The sequence below is a fragment of the Theropithecus gelada genome, chromosome 10 (genome assembly GCF_003255815.1).
Source record: "Theropithecus gelada isolate Dixy chromosome 10, Tgel_1.0, whole genome shotgun sequence".
Classification (NCBI taxonomy): Eukaryota; Metazoa; Chordata; class Mammalia; order Primates; family Cercopithecidae; genus Theropithecus; species Theropithecus gelada.
The window spans coordinates 67,734,931-67,754,841 of record NC_037678.1 but is presented as its reverse complement, the minus strand read 5'-3'; the positions used below and the strand labels follow the sequence as shown (position 1 = coordinate 67,754,841).

The 19,911-nt window shown below is 45.1% G+C and overlaps 2 protein-coding genes across 4 annotated transcripts in view; one reads left to right on the top strand and one right to left on the bottom strand.

Moving 5' to 3' along the window:
• GSS (glutathione synthetase) overlaps window positions 1-11,488 on the bottom strand; it is a 31,994-nt gene extending 20,506 nt beyond the window's left edge. Inside the window, exons 1-3 of one of the 3 annotated variants that reach the window (XM_025400176.1) lie at window positions 11,404-11,488; window positions 7,489-7,625; window positions 1,976-2,121 (exon numbers count right to left, since the gene is read on the bottom strand). In XM_025400176.1, the coding sequence (XP_025255961.1) occupies window positions 1,976-2,121; window positions 7,489-7,617 (275 nt within the window). In that variant the 5' untranslated portion in view covers window positions 7,618-7,625; window positions 11,404-11,488. Of the gene's footprint in view, window positions 1-1,975; window positions 2,122-7,488; window positions 7,626-10,395; window positions 11,368-11,403 lie in introns of those variants that run through there. The other 2 variants (XM_025400178.1, XM_025400177.1) reach the window with 2 other exon arrangements.
• Window positions 11,489-11,513: 25 nt separating this feature from the next.
• MYH7B (myosin heavy chain 7B) overlaps window positions 11,514-19,911 on the top strand; it is a 45,969-nt gene continuing 37,571 nt past the window's right edge. The window contains exons 1-2 of the mRNA XM_025400170.1: window positions 11,514-11,686; window positions 13,764-13,878. The gene's annotated coding sequence lies outside the window, so the exon portion shown is untranslated. The remainder of the gene's footprint in view (window positions 11,687-13,763; window positions 13,879-19,911) is intronic.

Below are 19,911 nucleotides of genomic sequence, written 5' to 3'. Positions count from 1 at the left end.
AAAAAAAAAAAAAAAAAAAAAAAAAAAAAAAGAAATGTCACAGGAGACCAGTGGGGGAAGCCAAGTAGCCCAGGCCTGCCCTGAAGTTCCTCTGCTCCCCAGCCAGCTCTCTCCCACTGGTGAGCTCCCTCATGCCAGCCCTTGGTTAGGAGGAGAGTCCCAGCTGGGCTTCAGCCTCCAAGGAAGTTGGGACACACTTTCCATTTTCTGAAGAGGTGCTCCCCTTCATGTGCTGTAGGGGCTCTTCTCCCTTAGGAACTAGGGTTTATATGTGTATGAGAGGAGAGAGGAACAGAGAAGGCAGGGGTCGCAAAGATGAGCTGCAAGTCTCCTTCATAAATGCATCATTAGGGTAAAGGTCATAAGCCAGGCTGCTCACGTTTCCCACAATCCAGGATCGCAGGTACAAAGCTGGGCCCATTCCAAGAAACAGTTCAGGGGCAAGGTGGTGGGCAGATTCATACATTCATGACTCATTGGTTTTTGGCTACAAGTCAATGGTTTCCAAGCTTCTTACCATTATGAGCCCTTCTCATATTCACCCACACATTTTAAAAAGATTTTATCTGTAGCAAAAGTCTAGTTTCTGTTGAAAAATTAATCAAAGACATGCAATTACAGGTTGGATATTCCTTATCCGAAATGCTTGGGACCAGCAGTCTTTCGGATTTTGGAAGATTTGCATATACGTAATGAGATATCTTGGGGATGGGACTCAAGTCTAAACACAAAATTCATTTGTTTCATATATACCTTATACTCATAGCCTGAAGATTATTTTACACAATATTTTAATTAATTTTGTGCATGAAACAAACTTGACTGTATTTTGACTGCACCTGTCACATGGCATCAGGTGTGGCGTTTTCCACTGGTAGAGTCACCTGGTGTTCAACAAGTTTTGAATTTTGGAGCATTTCAGCTTTTGGATTTTTGGATTAGGGATGCTTAACCTGTACGATATATATATATATATATATATATATAGCATGTATATGTAAATACATAATATTTATAGATATTTAATTCTACAATGAATATATATATGTATTATTATTTTTTTTGAGATGGAGTCTCACTCTGTTGTCCAGGCTGGAGTACAGTGTTGTCATCTTGGCTCACTGCAGCCTCTGCCTCCTGGGTTTAAGCAATTCTCCTGCCTCAGCCTCCCAAGTAGCTGGGATTATAGGCGCCCACCACCACACCCAGCTAATTTTTTTGTATTTTTAGTAGAGACGGGGTTTCAGCATGTTGGCCAGGCTGGTCTCGAACTCCGGACTTCAAGTGACCCACCCACCTCGGCCTCCCAAAGTGCTGGGATTACAGGCGTTAGCCACCGCACCTAGCCTATATATATATATTTAATTCTAAAATAAAGAAATTTTAAAAAATTGCCCCAGAATCTGAAGAAAAAAGAAAGATCAAGGGAAAGAGACAGAGAAGGGTGGATGGGCTGAACCATTTCAGAGGTTGCTTCCTCATGCCCTGAGTGTGGCCCAGTCTGTACCCCATCCCATCCAAAGATGAGAGGCCTGAGGTGACAAGAAAGGGTCGCTGCTTAGGAGAAGTAGAAAATCTGACTTTAACCCAATAACCTTCCCTACCTCTGTTCTCCTCCAAAACTAGGCTGACTTTCCCTAATTCCAAATGGAAATATCAGTCTTCAAAGTAGGGTGTCACGGATTACAGAATGTGAACAATGAAAGGGATCTTGGATTTAAGTCAATCTCTTCATATTTCAGATGAAGACATCTTAGGCCCAGAGGAGGAAAGGCAGTGGCTTGAGGCCATAAAAATAACTGGTTGAGCCAGGATTAGAAGCCAGCTTTCCTGACCCCTATGACTTTTTGTTCTTTGGGGGTACCTTTCCTCTATCCCAACAAGTCAGCTGACACAGTAACACCTCACGGCTCTGCAATCTTCCAGTTCCTTGGTTCTGGCGGCTACTGGCCCCCCATGCTTCACTGCCCCCTACCTGGAAAGAGTTTGCTCCAGGAAGGCAGCGTTCTGGCTGACAGCATCCACTAGCAGGTTGAAGTCCATCTGCACAGCATAGGCTTGCTCCAGCAGGGCACTGGGGACCAGTGAGGGGAAGAGCGTGAATGGGGCATAGCTCACCACCTGTGATCAAGAAGAGTGAATGGGACAGGGCAGGGCACCTGTGAACGGGCTCTCTTCCTGCAAATGGAATCCCGTGGAAAGTCTGGCCCACATTTACTGAGGACACACCAACTGTAGATTAGTGGTTACCTCGGGAGGAGTGGAAGGGGGAGAGGGGAACACAGAGAGCTTCCAGATTCTCTGATAGTTTATCTCTACATATTAGAGAGATAGAAGCAAAAAAGCAAAAAGCAAATAACAAAAAGAAACCCACAAGTTATTGAGCACTTACTATGTGCAAGGTATATTATTTTAAATACTTTACATAGATTCATCATTTAGCCCTGTGAGGAAGATACTATTATTATCCACACTTCACAGAGAAGGGACCTGAGACAGAGAGGTTAACGGATCCAAAATTATATTCAGCTAGTAACTGGTGGTGGGATTTGAACCAGGATGGTTAACAGATCCAAAATTTTATTCAGCTAGTAATTGGGGGTGCTGGGATTTGAACCAGGATGGTTACTAAACACAACACACACACACACACACACACACACACACACATATGGAAGCCTGCTCCTTGCTGGTTGATGTTCAAGCCCAGGCCCCTCCATGCATGAGTTCACACTCCAGTCTCCTTGACTTGTATTATGAAGCATTCCTGAGTTTAACCTTTGAGTTAATATCAGTTTGTCATTATGATGGTATAAGTTTATGGTGTTAGAACTTGGTATTTGTATATTTATTTTTAAAGTACTATTTTTTTCTTTTTGAGGTGGAGTCTCACTCTGTTGCCCAGGCTGGAGTGCAGTGGTACAATCTTGGCTCACTGCAACCTCCACTTCCTGGGTGCAAGCAATTCTCCTGCCTCAGCCTCCCAAGTAGCTGAGACTACAGGTGTGTGCCACCACACCCAGGTAATTTTTGTATTTTTAGTAGAGATAGGGTTTCACCGTGTTATCCAGGCTGGTCTCGAACTCCTGACCTCAAGTGATCCGCCTGCCTCCGCCTCCCAAAGTGTTGGGATTATAGGCATGAGCCACCATGCCCAGCCTATATATATATATATATATATTTTTTTTTTTAACAGATAATACAAATACATGATACAAACTTCAAAAGAGACATAAGAATACATAGTGAGAAGTATGTCTCACTCTCATTCCAGTCTCCTGGGAAAAAGACTGGGCCCCAGCCACCCAGTTCTCCTCCCCAAAGGCAAATGACAGACTAGTGTCTCACACATCCTTCTAGCCATCTTTGTATTGATATATATGTATACATATATATTTTCTCTTTTTTTCAACCCCACAGCAAACTATACTATATTGTGCTTTTTAAATATTTCCTTATATGTTCAAATAGAGCATTTTCATTATTTTTAATTGCTGCATAGTATTCTACTCTTTGGATATACCGTAATTTATTGAATCTAGTATATAGGTGGTTTCTTTATTTTCCCATTACCATTAATGTTTCAATTGGTATCCTACAATATACATTCTAGATATTTTTGTATATGAGAAAGTCCATATATTCTAAATTTCTAAAAGTAAAAATATCAAGTAATTCAGGCAAATCTATTTTAAATTTTGGTAGATAATTCCTAAATTACCCTTCTCAGCATCTTTTTTTTTTTGGAATGGGGTGTTACTATGTTGTCCAGACTAGAATACAGTGGCTATTCATAGGTGCCATCATAGTGCACTATAGCCTCAAACTCCTGTGCTCAAGCAATCCTCCTGCCTCAGCCTCCCAAGTAGCTGAGACTACAGGTGTGTATCACTGCCCTGGCCTCAGCATCTAAGATAAAACTGAGGAAGGCTACTTGTGAGAATAAGGTTTATTCGGCCTGAAGCCTTTATGAGTTAGAATGGGAATGACTGCAGATTACATAAGGGGTGACCTAATACCCTGAGTAGCTATGTGATGACTACAGGAGCAATTTCCTTGGCTTTAACACAGAAAGCTCTGCCGCCCCCAACAAGTCTAATCTTGGCCTGAAAAACTCAGAGTTTTTCTGCTAAGACATCCCTCTGCCTCTGTCCCAGGACTCATTACGCCCTCCTGAATTTAGAATCAATAGTATACAGCTGTTCTCTATTATCTACAGCCTAAAGGCTGAAACACACAATCTTCTCACTTTTGATAGAGACAATAACATAAAATAACATTACTAGCAGGGTGCAGTGGCTCATGCCTCTAATCCCAGCACTTTGGGAGGCCGAGGCGGGCAGATCACAAGATTAAGAGATCGAGACCTTCCTGGCCAGCATGGTGAAACCCCATCTCTACTAAAAATACAAAAATTAGCTGGGTGTGGTGGCGCATGCCTGTAGTCCCAGCTGCTCTGGAGGCTGAGGCAGGAGAATCACTTGAACCCAGGAGGCGGAGGTTGCAGTGAACTGAGATCGTGCCACTGTACTCCAGCCTGGTGACAGAGTGAGACTCTGTCTCAAAAAAAAAAAAAAGAAAGAAAGAAACATTATTCTACTGTTTTAAAAAAACTATAGCACGTGCATGACAAAATTTTGTTTTGTAGCCAGGGAAGCAACAGCGAGTGACGGGAACTGTGGCAAAAATAAGAACTTGCATCTTCTCTAAAGGGGGCAGCCAAAACTCTGCTCTAGCCAATTGTCGTCATGCAGGAAAGTAGGCTAGAGTTGCCAGATGATATAATTTTTCAAAACAAGTTGGGTTGCTAGATGTTTTTTTAATTTCATGATTTTTTTTTTTTTTTAATGTTGGCTCTGACATTTTAAAAATACTCTGGTGAAAAAAACTGTTAACAATGCATGCCCCTGGTCAGGGAAACACTGGCTGGAGGAAGGGGACTTACTCTGAATTTTGCACCCTGTTCAAATGCATTTGAATGTATTAATTATTGTAAAAAACAAATTAACTCCCCAAACATTGCAGGAGCCAAATATTCAGGCTGGATATGGCTAGTTTGCAGCTCTAATCTGCAGGATAAAGTTCACACTCCTCCTCCACCCAGTAGCTAAGGCCCCTTGGCTGTCTGATGCTGGCCTGCCTTCTTTCTCACTATATCCACTTATGCGCCCTGCATTTCAGCTGCATTCTCTTGAACACTTTTTTTTTTTTTGGCTTTTCCTACTTTTAGGTCCTTTTCCCTGTTTGTCTTTTAAGGTCTAGTTCAAATACCACCCCTCAACTCAATCATCTAATCATAATGAATTACTCTTTTTTCCAGCTGTCCTATATAGTATCTCAGGAAAGGAAAAAAAGCATGGATGTTCAGAGCATGGACTCAGGAGCCAAATTCCTTGGGTTTACATCCTGGCTCTGCCAATTATTTTACCATTTAAATGACTTCAGGTAGGTTACTTAGCCTCTCTGGGGTTCGGTTTCCTTACCTCTGTTGTGGTGAGGAGTCAGTGATTCCAAAGTGTTTAGAATAATACCTGGCACATAGTAAATACTCAATAAATGATAGTTAACATTGTGTAGCAGTCTGCCTGTGTTTCCTCATAGAGCTGACATTATTTCATTTTGTTTTGTGGTATGTTCTCTAACGAGACCAGGAGCTCCAGAGGCTAGGACTCTGGCTGACTCACCTCTCTGTCCTCAGTGCCTAGAATGGCACAGCATAGAGCAGGCATTTGGTAAAGATTTGGAGTAAAATCTCACACACACACACACACACACACACGTACATTTTCTGACTTTTTTTCTGGATTACAAATGTCACTGTGGATTGTGCCTTTTCTAGGCTCCATTAACTCCCAGAAAGACCAACTGCTGAATCTTCACATGGTACCTATTGATTAGCAGAAGAAACAAAAGCTTGGAAGGGAAAATGCTTCATCTTAGATTCATACAAGTAATTCACAAAATCTAGGTTCACAGCCCAAGCAATTCTATTCCATACCGTCAGCCTGCCTTAGGTGACAGACATTGTCATTTACTTGGGCCCTAGCAAACGATTACTGAGTGTGGACTCCACCAGGCCTGTATTAGGTTCTGGGCACACAGAGACAAAAAAGAATGGGGCTGATTAAAAAAAGAAAAGATGTTGGCAGCTCTTTAGTCACCAATATGATCTTAAGGTGTACTGTTAAGTTTTTTTTAAAAAGTGGGCAAAAGGAGGCTGGGCACGGTGGCTCACACCTATAATCCCAGCAATTTTGCGGGGGCAGAGGCCAGTGGATCAGTTGAAGTCAGGAGTTTGAGACCAGCCTGGACAACAGGGTGAAACCCCGCCTCTACCAAAAATACAAAAAAAAAAAAAAAATTAGGCATGGTGGCACATGCCTGTAGTCCCAGCTACTTGGGAGGCTGAGGTGGGAGAATTGCTTGAACCCAGGAGGCAGAGGTTGCAGTGAGCCGAGATTGTGCCATTACACTCCAGCCTTGGGCAACAGAGCAAGGCCCCAAGGAATATATTTACTTGTTACTAGTTACTTGTTATGAATCAGCCATCTGAAAAGATCAACAAGAAACCAAAACACAGGCTGCATTAGGGTAAACTCTTATACCCTTTGAATTTGAACCACGAAAATGTCTTGCCTAGTCACCAAATTAAAAAAGCTTTGTTTTTCCCCCCTAAGGATGAGATTTTAAAAAGGTGTGGTTTGGACTCAGCAGTTCTACTTTTACGTATTGACCCTGGAGAAACACTCACAAAGGTGCCTCAATAGACATACACATGGATGTTCCCTATAATGCTATTTATGGTCATAAAATCACGAGAGAAATCACTTAAATAGACATGAGTAGAGGGAAGCAAAACTGTGATATACCCACATCTGGAATACTATGCCTCAGAATGAAGTTGACCCTAATGGAAGGCATTAGAAAGTTCTAAGACAGACTATTAAATAAAAAACCAAAAATATATCATAGAATAATATAATTTATTCTATGATAGATATCAAATAATATTTGATAATTATCAAATAATAGTTTGTTTTTTAAAAAAGACATATTTCTCTATATACATATCTATACATATAAATGCACAGAGAAAGGCTTGAAAAGATATATCACAAACCAGTTACAGAGAAGGTAGAGTGATTATGGGATCTTCAGTAATAGCTCACTGGGCAAAGTGCTTCATGTGAATCACCCTCTAATTCTCTTACCAAACCAGTGAGGTAGGTCCTATTATTATCCCATTTTTACACCTGAAGAAACTGCAGCTGAGAGTAATTTGCCTAAGTCACACTTCAAACCCCATATTTAAATTTGATTACTCCAGCATGCTGCTTTTTTACTTTCTACTTCTACAGATCAATTTTAGTTACTGAAAAAAATAAGGCAAAAGAGATACGGTCCCTGATGCAAAGGAAAGACCCTCAGCCTGGCTGGGGCCAGACAGTGGGCCATGGTGAATGCCGTGGGGAGGAGCTAGGGGCTTACCTCCGAGGAAGTGGGCTCCTGTGAGGTCCTCAGCAACACTCCCTCAGCCAGGGCGCGGTCCACGGCCTGCCGTGCCAGCTCCTCTAGCTGCTGTTCATCCTGCAAGAGGCTCCCCCAGTTGGTGGCCATCCCAACACCTGCAAAAGATGGAGAGAAGAGAGTTGGCAACAGATGGCCTGAAGCCCAGCAACCACCGAAACTGGCTGGTGGCCACCCCCAACACAGCAGGACCCTGACCTCTATTGGAAGGGAACAGCGTGGTATACAGGAATGAACACTGGCTGCTTCTAGCTCTTAACAACTTCCATGTGCATGAAATAGAAAGCCTGACAAAGCATTTCCATTGCCACTCTCTCTTTTGATTCCTAACACAATGGCATTATTCTCACAGTAAGGAAGCAGAGGCTTGGAGAGGTGAAATGACTTGCCCGAGGTGATGACTGGTATAGCCTGGACTTGAACCCATGTCTCTGGACTCCCAGCCTAATGCTCTTCATTGGAGAAAGAAGCACTGATGTCAGATGTGACTGGGGCAAGTTCCTTCCCCTCCCAGAGCTACAGATTCCCTAACTGTGAAACAAGAAGAATGGGTAGATCAGTAGTTTCCAAACCTGGCTGAACATTCTGGGGAGCTTGGGAAAGAATACAGATTCCTGGGTCCCATCCCAGAGACTCTGATTCAAGAGGCCTGAAGGGAAGGATGGGTTGAGGCTTTGTATTTATTTTTATTATCATTATCATTATTTTTTTTGAGATGGAGTCTTACTCAGTCGCCCAGGCTGGAGTTCAGTGGCTTGCTCTTGGCTCACTGCAACCTCTCCCTCCTGGGTTCAAGTGATTCTCCTGCCTCAGCCTCCCCGAGTAGCTGAGATTACAGGCATGTGCCTGTAAAACATTAGCCACACCTGGCTAATGTTTTGTATTTTAGCAGAGATGGGGTTTCACCATGTTAGCCAGGATCGTCTTGATCTCCTGACCTTGTGATACACACCCCTTGGCCTCCCAAAGTGCTGGGATTACAGAAGTGAGCCACCACGCCAAGCCGAGGTTTTGTATTTTTAACAAGTTTTCCTGGGATAGGAGTCACTGCAGTACACTATTAATTCCCTTCAAGCTCCAACAACTCATGTCAGCAGATCTCAAATAAATTACATGGGAAGGGGGAGGGAGCTCTTCGTGGAATATCATGAAATGCAAATAAGGTGAACTCCTCCCTTATACTAACCAGAAGGAATCTTAGTAGCAGGAAATGATTACATTCTATGTATGGACATTTATTATCAAAGCACCAAAAGACAGAAAATATTTTTGAGAAATCACATTAGCAAGATGGAAATCGCTGAAAGCCAAGTGTCCAGTGTAATAGGAGGAGTTGTCTGATTGGTTGCCCAGAGACATACAGAGGTGTACAAACTCACACCCTGGTACTCATTCATTTTTCAGCAGGCCTCAGGAGTTTAAGATCTGGGTAAAAATCTGGAAACACCGTCATTACTTTTGTTGTGCCCTGTTGTCATTTAACAGAACATGGCTGCCCAACTCAGTGGTCCCCAGGAAGGAAGTTAGAGAATAATAGGAAACCTCCATCACATTCAGCTCTATCCCCCTGTCCCCATGACAGAGCTAGTGCTAGACCAATTATGAAGGTCTGCCGGCCTCAGCACAATGCTTTGAAAGAATGTGCAGGTAACCTCAGGAGTGTCCTGATATCTCTGCTGAGTGAAACATAGATGAGGGCAGGCATAGTAACGACCAAGGCTCAAGTCAGACAGACAGACAGACCTGGGTTTGAGTCCATAATAATATGACTTCTTTCTCTCTCTCTTTTTTTTTTTTTTTTTTTGACGGAGTCTCGCTCTATCGCCCAGGCTGGGGTGCAGTGGCGCAGATCTCGGCTCACTGCAAGCTCCGCCTCCTGGGTTCACACTATTCTCCTGCCTCAGCCTCCCGAGTAGCTGGGACCACAGGCGCCCGCCACCACGCCCGGCTGATTTTTTGTATTTTTAGTAGAGACGGGGTTTCACCGTGTTAGCCAGGATGGTCTCGATCTGATCTCGTGACCCCCGCCCTCGGCCTCCCAAAGTGCTGGGATTACAGGCGTGAGCCACCGCGTCTGGCCGACTTCCCTTTCAAGTAAGACTGCTGTGTGGATTAAGAGAAAAATCAGTGTGAAATTTCTCAAAAGCAGCTCTATACATGAGACCATTTTTTGACTATACTCTCTTTACAGGTAGGAGGAGACTTGTCAGAGGTCACACAGAAACCTAGTGGCAGAGCCAGGACAAGAACCCATTACTTTGACATTAGAGTAATGAAACCCTCCATGAGCCCCCATCATTCCACAATTCTGGAATTCCGACATCTGTTTGCTGTTGGGCTTTTATTTAGTTGGCAAACACTGATTTGCATTTAATGCCAGTCCCTTGACTAGGTACCAGGGACACGGAGAAGGATAAGACAAAAATAATCACCATGGGCCAGGTGTGGTGGCTCACATCTGTAATCCCAGCACTTTGGGAGGCTGAGGCAGGCGGATTACCTGAGGTTGGGAGTTCAAGACCAGCCTGACCAACATGGAGAAACCCCATCTCTACTAAAAATACAAAATTAGCCCGCCGTGGTGGCGCATGCCTGTAATCCCAGCTACTCGGGAGGCTAAGGCAGGAGAATAGCTTGAACCCGGGAGGTGGAGGTTGCGGTGAGCCGAGATCTTGCCATTGCACTCCAGCCTGGGCAACAAGAGCAAAACTCCGTCCAGAAAAAAAAAAAGAAAGAAAAAAAATAAATCACGATGAAGGTGCTAAGTGGGCCCTTTATTTTCTCATTCTACAGCTTCAACCCTCCCTTTGCTTTATTTGTTTTGCTGATGACATTCAAATCTACATCTTCACAGCAATACTTTCCTACCTTCAAACTAGAATATCCAATTGCTTCCTGCGAGTCTCCACACAACCAGAATAGAATTTGTTGTTGTCTCCCACAAATCTGCTTCTCCTCTGATGAACCCCACCCAGGTACCCAAGCCCTGAGTACTTCTTTCCTACATCTCACTGTCCGCAAATCCTGTGGATTTTGCTGCCTAAGTATGTAGTACTTTGAATTCCGTTATTTATCTCCATTTCCAGTGTTTGTAGCCTAGCCCCGGCCACTGTCATCTCTTCCCTGGGCACGAAACAGATTCAGAGTGAGGTATCTTCGGTGACCAGGATACGTCGGCCTCTGTCCCCCTTCCAGGCCTTGGCACGTGCTGTCTTCTCTTTGGAACTCTCCCCACCACTTCTGATCAGGGTTCGCGATTTAGTTCCAGAAGCCGTCCCTGTTCTCCGCCCTGGGCTTCTACATTCTACAGCCCATCACTTTTCCCGGCACCGCGGGAACAGTGTTTGTCTTGATCACTTCTCCATCTAGTCTTAGCCGCGCTTAGTACTGTATTCATTCATTACATGAATGAATGAAGAAAGAACGACAGACGGGCCAGATCACCGAAAGCCTCAAAACGCCCACAAGGAAATGAGTCGGACTTTATCCCCAGGACTAGATCAGAGCCTAGAAAGGCCCCGAGGCAACGACACGGTCGGCTGCCCAGGCTGGCCCCACTACACGGGCCCGCTCGCTTTCACCCTGGACAAAGTTTGTCCCTAATCGCTCCCCGTTGTAGTTCTAACTGGCTCCAGTCTCACTGGCCCACTGGCCCCGACACCGGCCCGATCTAAAGGCAGGAGATCCGGAAAGTCTGGGATCAACGCGCGCCAGCCCAACCCCCTCAGGAGACACTAGTTTCCCCGCGCATGCGAAGGGTTTCAGCTACAAGATCTCCCGGCCTCCGGAGTTCAATCCCTCGCCAGACCCCTCCCTCACATCGTCCCCCCCGAGGAAACGTGACCCGTGCCGGCCGCCGTGGCCGCGCCAACCTACTGGTTCGCCTTCTCTCAGCGCACGGTTCTCTCGGCAGTCGCACCGCTACCCAGGCTCGGGGGGCGGGGCCTCGATGCGACCCAGTGCGCTTGCGCGGACCGCCCCGGGCCGGCTTAAAGAGTAGGGCGGGGACAGAGACCCATATCTTTGGCGCTGAGTCGCGGCTAGGAAGGGGCAGTTGTTGAGAGGGCGGCCTTGGCGTTAGGAGTGTGTCGGCTGCACCCTGGCGGACGGACCTTGGGAAGGAGGGGAGGGGACCGTCGGGGTCGGCGGGGAGCTACGGGTATGCATAGCTCTTAGAGCGTCAGAGCTGGCGACGTCCAGTGGAAGATGGGGAAACTAATGCTCAGAGCGGGACACTCACTACCTCAGGGGCATACAGTTGATAAGGGTGGGGTGGCCGTGGTAATGGAGGCCCCAGGGAGGGTCAGGGGCCCGTAGTACGTCAGGGGCTGAACCTGTATTAGAACCCAGGCTTGTTTCCCAGCGCAGCTGGGTCCCAGAAAAATCCCCCCGATTTTATCTATTTATTTTTTTAACCTGGAATAGCAGCAGGGAAAGTATTAGAGGCAAAAGGAAAGGATTTTCATTTTTCCAGGAATGCTGAAGTCAGGACTGTTTGAGGGGAACCCTGTGTTTGTCAGACTCTCCAGTACCGTTTACATCAGATCTGGGGCAGCTTTTAAAAACATGCAGATTCATGACTGCTACCCCCACCTCACTGCTTGGCAGCCCACAGGTGCCTTCCCTGTTTCTTCCTTCTGGGTTGTGATAGGCTTGTCTGCAGTCCGAAGCACCTGATACGAATTTTAGTTAAATGGAATGTATCAGCCCAGCTTCTAGGGAATTAACCATGAATAAGACACAGCCACTGCTTTCAATCTGATAAGGTAGGCAATAAACAGTGCTTTTCTGAAGGAATCAGGGATGGCTTTTGGGGTCTTGAAGGATGGCTAGGAAGGTGTAGGTAGTGAAGGAGGTAGGGGTAGAGGTGAGAGGCTGGGATGGGGACAGTGTTCCAAATTGCAGGAACAAAAGCAGCAAAGGCTGGCTGGGCGCAGTGGCTCAGGCCTATAATCCCAGCACTTTGAGAGGCCGAGGCAGGTGGATCACTTGAGCTCAGGAGTTGGAGACCAGGCTGGGCAACGTGGCAAAACCCCGTCTCTACTAAAAATACAAGAATTAGCCGGGTATGTTGACCCGTGCCTGTAATTCCAGCTACTCAGGAGGCTGTGGCGTGAGAATCCTTGAGCCCCGGAGGCGGAGGCTGCCGCGGCTGAGATCGTGCCGCTGCACTTCTATCTGGGTGACAGAGTAAGACCCTGTCCTAAAAAAAAAAGAGCAGCGAAGGCATATAATTCTGAGGGTTGTTCGGGTCGTTTTACAGACACGGAGGAGTTTGGTGTGGATAATGAGGAAGGGCCTAAGGGTTCCAACAGGCGCTTAGGCTTGGAGAGGTAGCCTCAGATGCCAGTTCCACTGAGCAACAGGAGCTAAGGGCTTTAAGCAGGGGAAAGACATGGTTAGTTTTGTGTGTTAGGCACTGGTTACAGCGTGACAAATGGTTTGGAAGTGGGGAGATGGGCTAGAGAAAGAGCAGAGAGAGTTAAGATGTGAGATAATGAGGCCGTAGCCAGTGCAGCAGCTGTGGAGATGCAGTGAAGAGAACAGATCAAAGAAATTTAGGAGTGAGAACTCCTGGTGATGGTAAATCAGTGGCCCAACCCAGGGACCAAGATCTTTTCGACTCTTTTTTTTTTTTTTTTTTTTTGAGATGGAGTTTTCGTTCTTATTGCCCAGGCTGGAGTACAATCGTGCCATCTCAGCTCACTGCAACCTCCACTTCCCAGGTTCAAGCCAGTTCTGCCTCAGCCTCCCAAGTAGCTGGGATTACAGGCGCCCACCACCACACCTGGCTATTTTTTGTATTTTTAGTAGAGACAGGGTTTCACCATGTTGGCCAGGCTGGTCTCGAACACCTGAGCTCAGGTGATCCACCGACCTCAGCTCCCAAAGTGCTGGGATTACAGGCGTTAACGACTGTGCCCGGCCCCTTTTGACTCTTTAAATAAAGCATGTACATTATCTGACTACAGGACGGGCTGAGTCCTCCAGTCTCCCCTGTGTGGTCGCAGGATAGGGGGAGATGGTGGTAGATAGGTGTCTGGTTATTACCAGAACAATGTTTCCTGATGTCCTTTCCTTGTTGGCTTTTGTACCTGAGGGGATAAGCAGCTATTAATTAGAATAGGCCCCAGGTGGCAGGAAGAGGTTACTGGGTCAACCAGGAACAAAAGAAGCTATTTCTAGTGCAACATGAAATTGAAAATAAAAAGCATGACCCGGGGTTCTCTGTGCAGGTTCCCCTCTTCCAAGATGGGTGCCAAATGACGAGTATCAGGTGTCTATGGCAAGATTTGGGGAGGATCCCAGACCTTAACAGCCCTTTGGTTGAATCCTCTCACAATGTGGCAGGTAAGATGTCTTTATTCCCATTTTGTAGATGTGGCATCTGAGCCTCAGAAGTTACGTGACTTGTTCAAGGTGACCCAGTTTGTGGTAGGACTGGGAGTGAAGGACTCTTGACTAAGAATCTTTCCAGGGAGCGTTTGCCCTTTCTGCACCCTCTGCCTGGGTGCACTCCTCCAAAATCCTGGCATGACTGGCTCCTTTGGTCATTCAAATATTTCATCCCTGGAGGCTGCCCCACCCTATAAGTCTGTATCACGTTATCCTTTGTCTTTTCTTTTCTCTTCCTAGATGGAGTCTCACTCTGTTGCCCAGGCTGGAGTGCAGTGGCGCAATCTCAGCTTACTGCAACCTCCCGGGTTCAAACGATTCTCCTGCCTCAGCCTCCTGAGTAGCTGGGATTACAGGCATGTGCTACCATGCCCGGCTAATTTTTGTATTTTTAGTAGAGACAGGGTTTCACCATGTTGATCAGGCTGGTCTCAAACTCCTGACCTTGTGATCTGCCTGCCTCTGCCTCTCAAACTGGGATTACAGGCATGAGCCACTGCGCTTGGCCTTGTATTTTCTTCATAGCAGTTACTCATATCTGAAATTGTTGCTTTTGTCTGCTGTTTCCCTCTGCTAGAATGTGAGCCCCATGAAAATAGGGGCCATGTCTGTCTTGTTCACCACTTTACCCCCAGGACCTATACTAATTAGTGCCTGCCACATGGCAGATGCTCAATAATATTTGCTAACCAATGGAAATAGGTTGGGGAGAGAGAAAGAGAAGGAAACCATTTAATGAAAGCTGAGGATGTTTCAAGTACTTCTCACAAATTGCCTCATTTGATCCCTTCACAGCCTTTCAGGGTAGAAATCGTATCTCCATTGGGTGAATAAGAAACCATGCTAAGCCAGGTCAAGTCCATGGTTGGTCACTTTTGAGGCTATAGACTCGTCTAAGATCTATTAGGCATAAAATTTTGCATCAACTACGTGGAGGAATTCACAGACTTTCTCAGGCTCACTTGGGGGTCTCAGATCAAGAAACCTAGGATTGGGGAACTTGCCCAGGGGTCTTTTTGGCCCCAGGCCTTTCCTGGATCCTCACTCTCTGGCAAGGATGGAATCCATGTAGTAGACTATAGGGAACCTGATGAAGATTCCAAAGCAGAGGGAGATGATTTGCACTGAGTCTCTGGTGTCTCAAACCTGAGTTTGAATCCTGACTGTGGAGAAGTCATCTCACCTCTCCAAATCCCACTTTCCTCATTTTATTTTTTTCTTTCTTGTTCTTTTTTTTTTTCTCTTTTTCTTTTCTTTTTTTTTTTTTTTGAGATGGGGTCTCTCTCTCTCTCTCTCTTTCTGTCTCTCTCACCCAGACTGGAGTGCAATGGCGCGATCTTGGCTCACTGGAACCTCTGCTTCCCGGGTTCAAGCAATTCTCCTGCCTCAGCCTCCCGAGTAGCTGGGATTACAGGCACACACCACCACGCCCAGCTAATTTTTTTTATTTTTAGTAGAGACAGGGTTTCACCTTGCTGTCCAGGCTGGTCTCGAACTCCTGACCTCGTGATCTGCCTGCCTCGGCCTCCCAGAGTGCTGGGATTACAGGCGTGAGCCACCACCTCTGGCTTTCCTCACTTTCAAAGTGAAATCTGTTTTTTTCCTAACAATAACTACCCTTTGTTGAGCTGGTCGCTAAGTGCCAGGTACTTAGCTGATGACTTTACAGTGCTTATCTCACTTTCCCTTACCTCCCTATGACATCAGTATCTTTATAGCCTCCATTTTACAGCTGGGGAAAGGAAGGCTTGAAGAGGTATCCTGACTTACCAGAGATCACAGCAGTAGTGTCAGCCGTGGTGTTCCCACACATGTACCTTGGGACATGCCATGGGCTCAGACTTCCCAACGCTAACTGTTGAATCCATTGCATCCTCTGTTCTTGGGGTTTGTGGGAACATTTGAGTTTGAATTAGGTGAAGAAAAGTATGCAGGGATGTACTTCACTGTGAATGGAGGCCAATCCCTTAACTTTGTGTCTTGCCTTTTTCCCTGCGAGGGCCTCTCTCCAAGTCTGGACTGTGCCTTTTGATTGGAACATCTCTGTCAGCCCCAGGGTCTGCATCACACGTGGTCTGCGTCTGTGCACATGGCTACTGTCTCTTTTTAGCAGTGACATCACCCCGCCTGGTACTGTTGTTTATGAGGCCGTCTCCCCACCTGGCTGGGGGCCACTGCTTTGGCCATTCAGAGTGGAATTCCTTTGTCTTCCAGCCTCTAGCACAGGCCTGGGCCGGCATTGCTGCTCAGGAAATGCCTGTGGAATCAAAGTGAGGACTGTCCCAGGTGTTGAGGATTTACTGTGTGCTAGGCCTGTCCCTGACACTTTATATGTGTTATCTCATTTACACCCCCACAGTCATCCTGGGAGGGAGAAGTTACCCTATTTTACTGAGAAGAAACAGACTGATTGAAGTTGGGCTTTGCCTTAGGCCCACTTGTGATGATTGATGGCACCAGGGCCAACTCTAGGGTCAGTGCCCTGGTCGTGTTTGAGGTGTGTGGGCTGAAAAAGGGGAGACACACTTCAAGGCCCCAGGGATCCTCAGAAACCTTCTACTAACAGGTTCCTAGTTTGGCTCTGATTTCATCCGTGAGGACACAGAAGCCTAGAAAGGGGAGATAACTTACTTATAGACCCTCTTCTCCACTTGTTATGTACTTATGTATCCACTTAATTTTGGCAGGATGGGTCTGTTTTGATTCACCATTGCACCACCCATGTAACCCAGTACCTGATCCAGGTTGATGCCCAGTAAATACTTTCACATTTTATTTATTATGAAAACACTGAGAAATGTATAAAAATTAATAGAACAAATACCTGTGTCCCTACCATCCAGCTTGCAAAATGAAACACTGCTAATGTAGATAAAGACCTTTTTGTTTCCCTCTGTGACTGACCCCCAAACCCAAGAAATAAAGACTCTCCTGATTTGGTGTTTGTTATTCCTATGCAATGTTTGTTGAGATATCATTCAGGCACCATAAAATTCCCCCTTTAAAGTGTACAATTCAGTGGTTCTTGGTATATTTACAAGATTGTACAACCATTACCACTGTCTGATTCCAGAATATTTTCATCACTGCAGAAAGAAACCTCATCCCTATTAGTAGTTACTCCTCAATTCTCCTCCTCTCCAGCCCCTGGAAACCAGTAATTTACTTTCTTTCTCTATGTATTTGCCTATTCTGGACATTTCATGTAAATGGAATCCTACAATCTGTGGCCTTTTGTGACTAGCGTCTTTCACTTAGCATGATGTTTGCAAAGTTCACCCATGTTGTAGCATGGATCAGAATTTTATTCCTTCACATGGCTGAATAGTCTTCCATTGTACGGATACACCACACTCTGTTCCTCCACTCATCAGTTGATAGGCATTTGGGTTGTTTCCACTTTATTAAGAATAATGTTGCTATAGCCAGGAGTGGTGGCTCATACCTGTAATCCCAACACTTTGTGAGGTTGAGGTAGGAGGATCACTTGAGCTGAGGAATTCAAGGCCAGCCTGGGCAACATAGGGCTCTCTACAAAAAAAGTTTAAAAATCAGTCGCGCGTGGTGGCATGTGCCTGTCGTCCCAGCTGCTAGGGAGCCTGAAGTGGGAGGATCACTTGAGCCCAGTAGGTCAAGGCTGCAGGGACCTATGGTTGCGCCACTGCACTCCAGCCTGGGTGACAGAGTGAGATCCTATCTCAAAAATAATTATAACTATGCTGCTATGAACAGTCATGTACAGGTTTTTGTGTGAATGTTTTCTGTTCTTGTGGGTAGATACCTGGGAGTGGAATTGCCGGATCATACAGTAAGTATATGTTTAACTTTTTGAGGAACTGCTGTTTTCCAAAGTGGCAGCAATTGTATGACAGTTCCAATTTTTACATCCTCACCAATACAGTCAGTCTTCTGTGTCTGTGGGGAATTGGTTCCAGGACCTCCCATGGATACCAACATCCAAGGATACTTAAGTCCCTTATATAAAATGATGTAGTGTCTCATATATGCTTAAGTCCCTTATATAAAATGGTGTAGTGTTTCATATAAACTATGTGCATCCTCTCGTATACGCTTTAATTTTGTTTTATTTTAAATTTAAATTTATTTTTATTTGTTTATTTTGAGACAAGGTCTCACTCTGTCAGGCTGGAGTGCCATGGTGCGATCATAGCTCACTGCAGCCTGGAACTCCTGGATTCAAGGGATCCTCCTGTCTCAGCTTCGCAAGTAGCTGAGACTACAAGCGAAAGCCACCACACTGTCCTTTCCATGTACTTTAAGTCATCTCGGCTGGGTGCAATGGTTCACACCTGTCATCCCAGAACCTCAGGAGGCCAAGGCTGGTAGATCACCTGAGGTCGGGAGTTTGAGACCAGCCTGGCCAACATGGCGAAAACGTGCCTGTAGTCCCAGCTATTCAGGGAGGCTGAGGCGGAGAATCGCTTGAACCCCAGAGGCAGAGGTTACAGTGAGCTGAGATCGCGCCACTGCACTCCAGCCTGGGTAACAGAGCGAGACTCCGTCTCAAAAAAAAAAAAAGTCATCTCTATGCTACTGGCAATAACTAATACAATGTAAATGCTATATAAATTGTTATACTGTGTTGTTTAGGGAATAATGACAAAGAAAAAAATCTGTACATGTTCAGTACAGATGAAACACTTTTTCAAATATTTTCAAGTTGCAGTTGGTTGAATCCACAGATGTGGAACCCATGGATATGTAGGTCCCACTGTACTTGTCTGATTATGGCCATCCTAGTTGGTCATTGTGGTTTTGATTTGCATTTTCCTAATGACTAATAATGCTGCATATCTTTTCATGTGCTTATTGGCAGTTTGTACATCTTCTGTGGAGAAGAGTCTATTTAAATGTTTTGCTTATTTGTAAGTTATTTGTCTTTTTATTGTTGGGTTGTAGGAATTCTTTATATATTCAGGATAGTAGACCCTTCCTTATTTGTGATTTGCCAATAAGTTGTCCCATTTTGTGGATGGTCTTTTCTGTTTTTCGATAGTATCTTTTGAAGCACATATTTTAAAATTTTGACGAAGTCCAATTTGTTTTTTTTCTTTGCTTGTGCTTTGAGTGTCATATCTACGAAACCATTGCCTAATTCGAAGGTCACAAAGATTTACACTTACTTTTTCTAAGAGTTTTATGTTTTGGCTCTTACATTTAAGTCTTTGATTCATTTTGAGTTAATTTTTATATAGGGTGTGAGGTAGGTCTTATGCATTTTTATCCTTTTATTAGGTATATTTCTGAACAATATATGACAGTTTTTCATGGTATTTGCACTTTTAAGTGGTAAATTGTTTGATTCTTGTGCAGCCTGCTTTTCTCTTTCAGTGTTATGTCAGGAGAGTTATCCATGTTTTAAGGGTAACTAGTTCATTCATTTTCACTGCTCTGTAGGTTTCATTGCATAAAAATACCACATTTTGTTTGTTTATTCTCCTGTGAATTGTCACTTGGGTTCTCTAGTATTCTATTACTATGCATGGTAAAAAGACTAATAGATGCCTCCTGTGCAGTGTGTTGAAGGTCGTGAGCATATTCAGACTTACGAGGTAATACAAAGTTTCTCTCCCAAATGGTTTTGCAAATGTGCGGTCCTGCTAGCAATGTATTAGAATTGCCCTCATTCTGCATCCTTACCGAGGCAGAATTGTCAAGGTTTCTAGCTTTTGTCAGTCTAGTGATTGTGAAACAGTGTCTCATTGTGATTTTCCAGATTAATAGCAAGATTTGTTTTTCAGTGTTTACATGGTTGGATGGATGAATGCATGGAAGCAGATGGGGTACAGCTCTTTGGGGAGGCAATAACCCTTTAGTCTGCCTGTGGTTGGAGGATGGCAGGGCTCTGGGCCTAGACTGTGTGGCTCTCTGTAGGGACACCGTGGAGCTAGAGAATGTTGGGGCAGGCTGACAACTCTAGATGTGGGAGAGGACGGTCATCACCTTGAAACTAGTGATGGGAGCCTC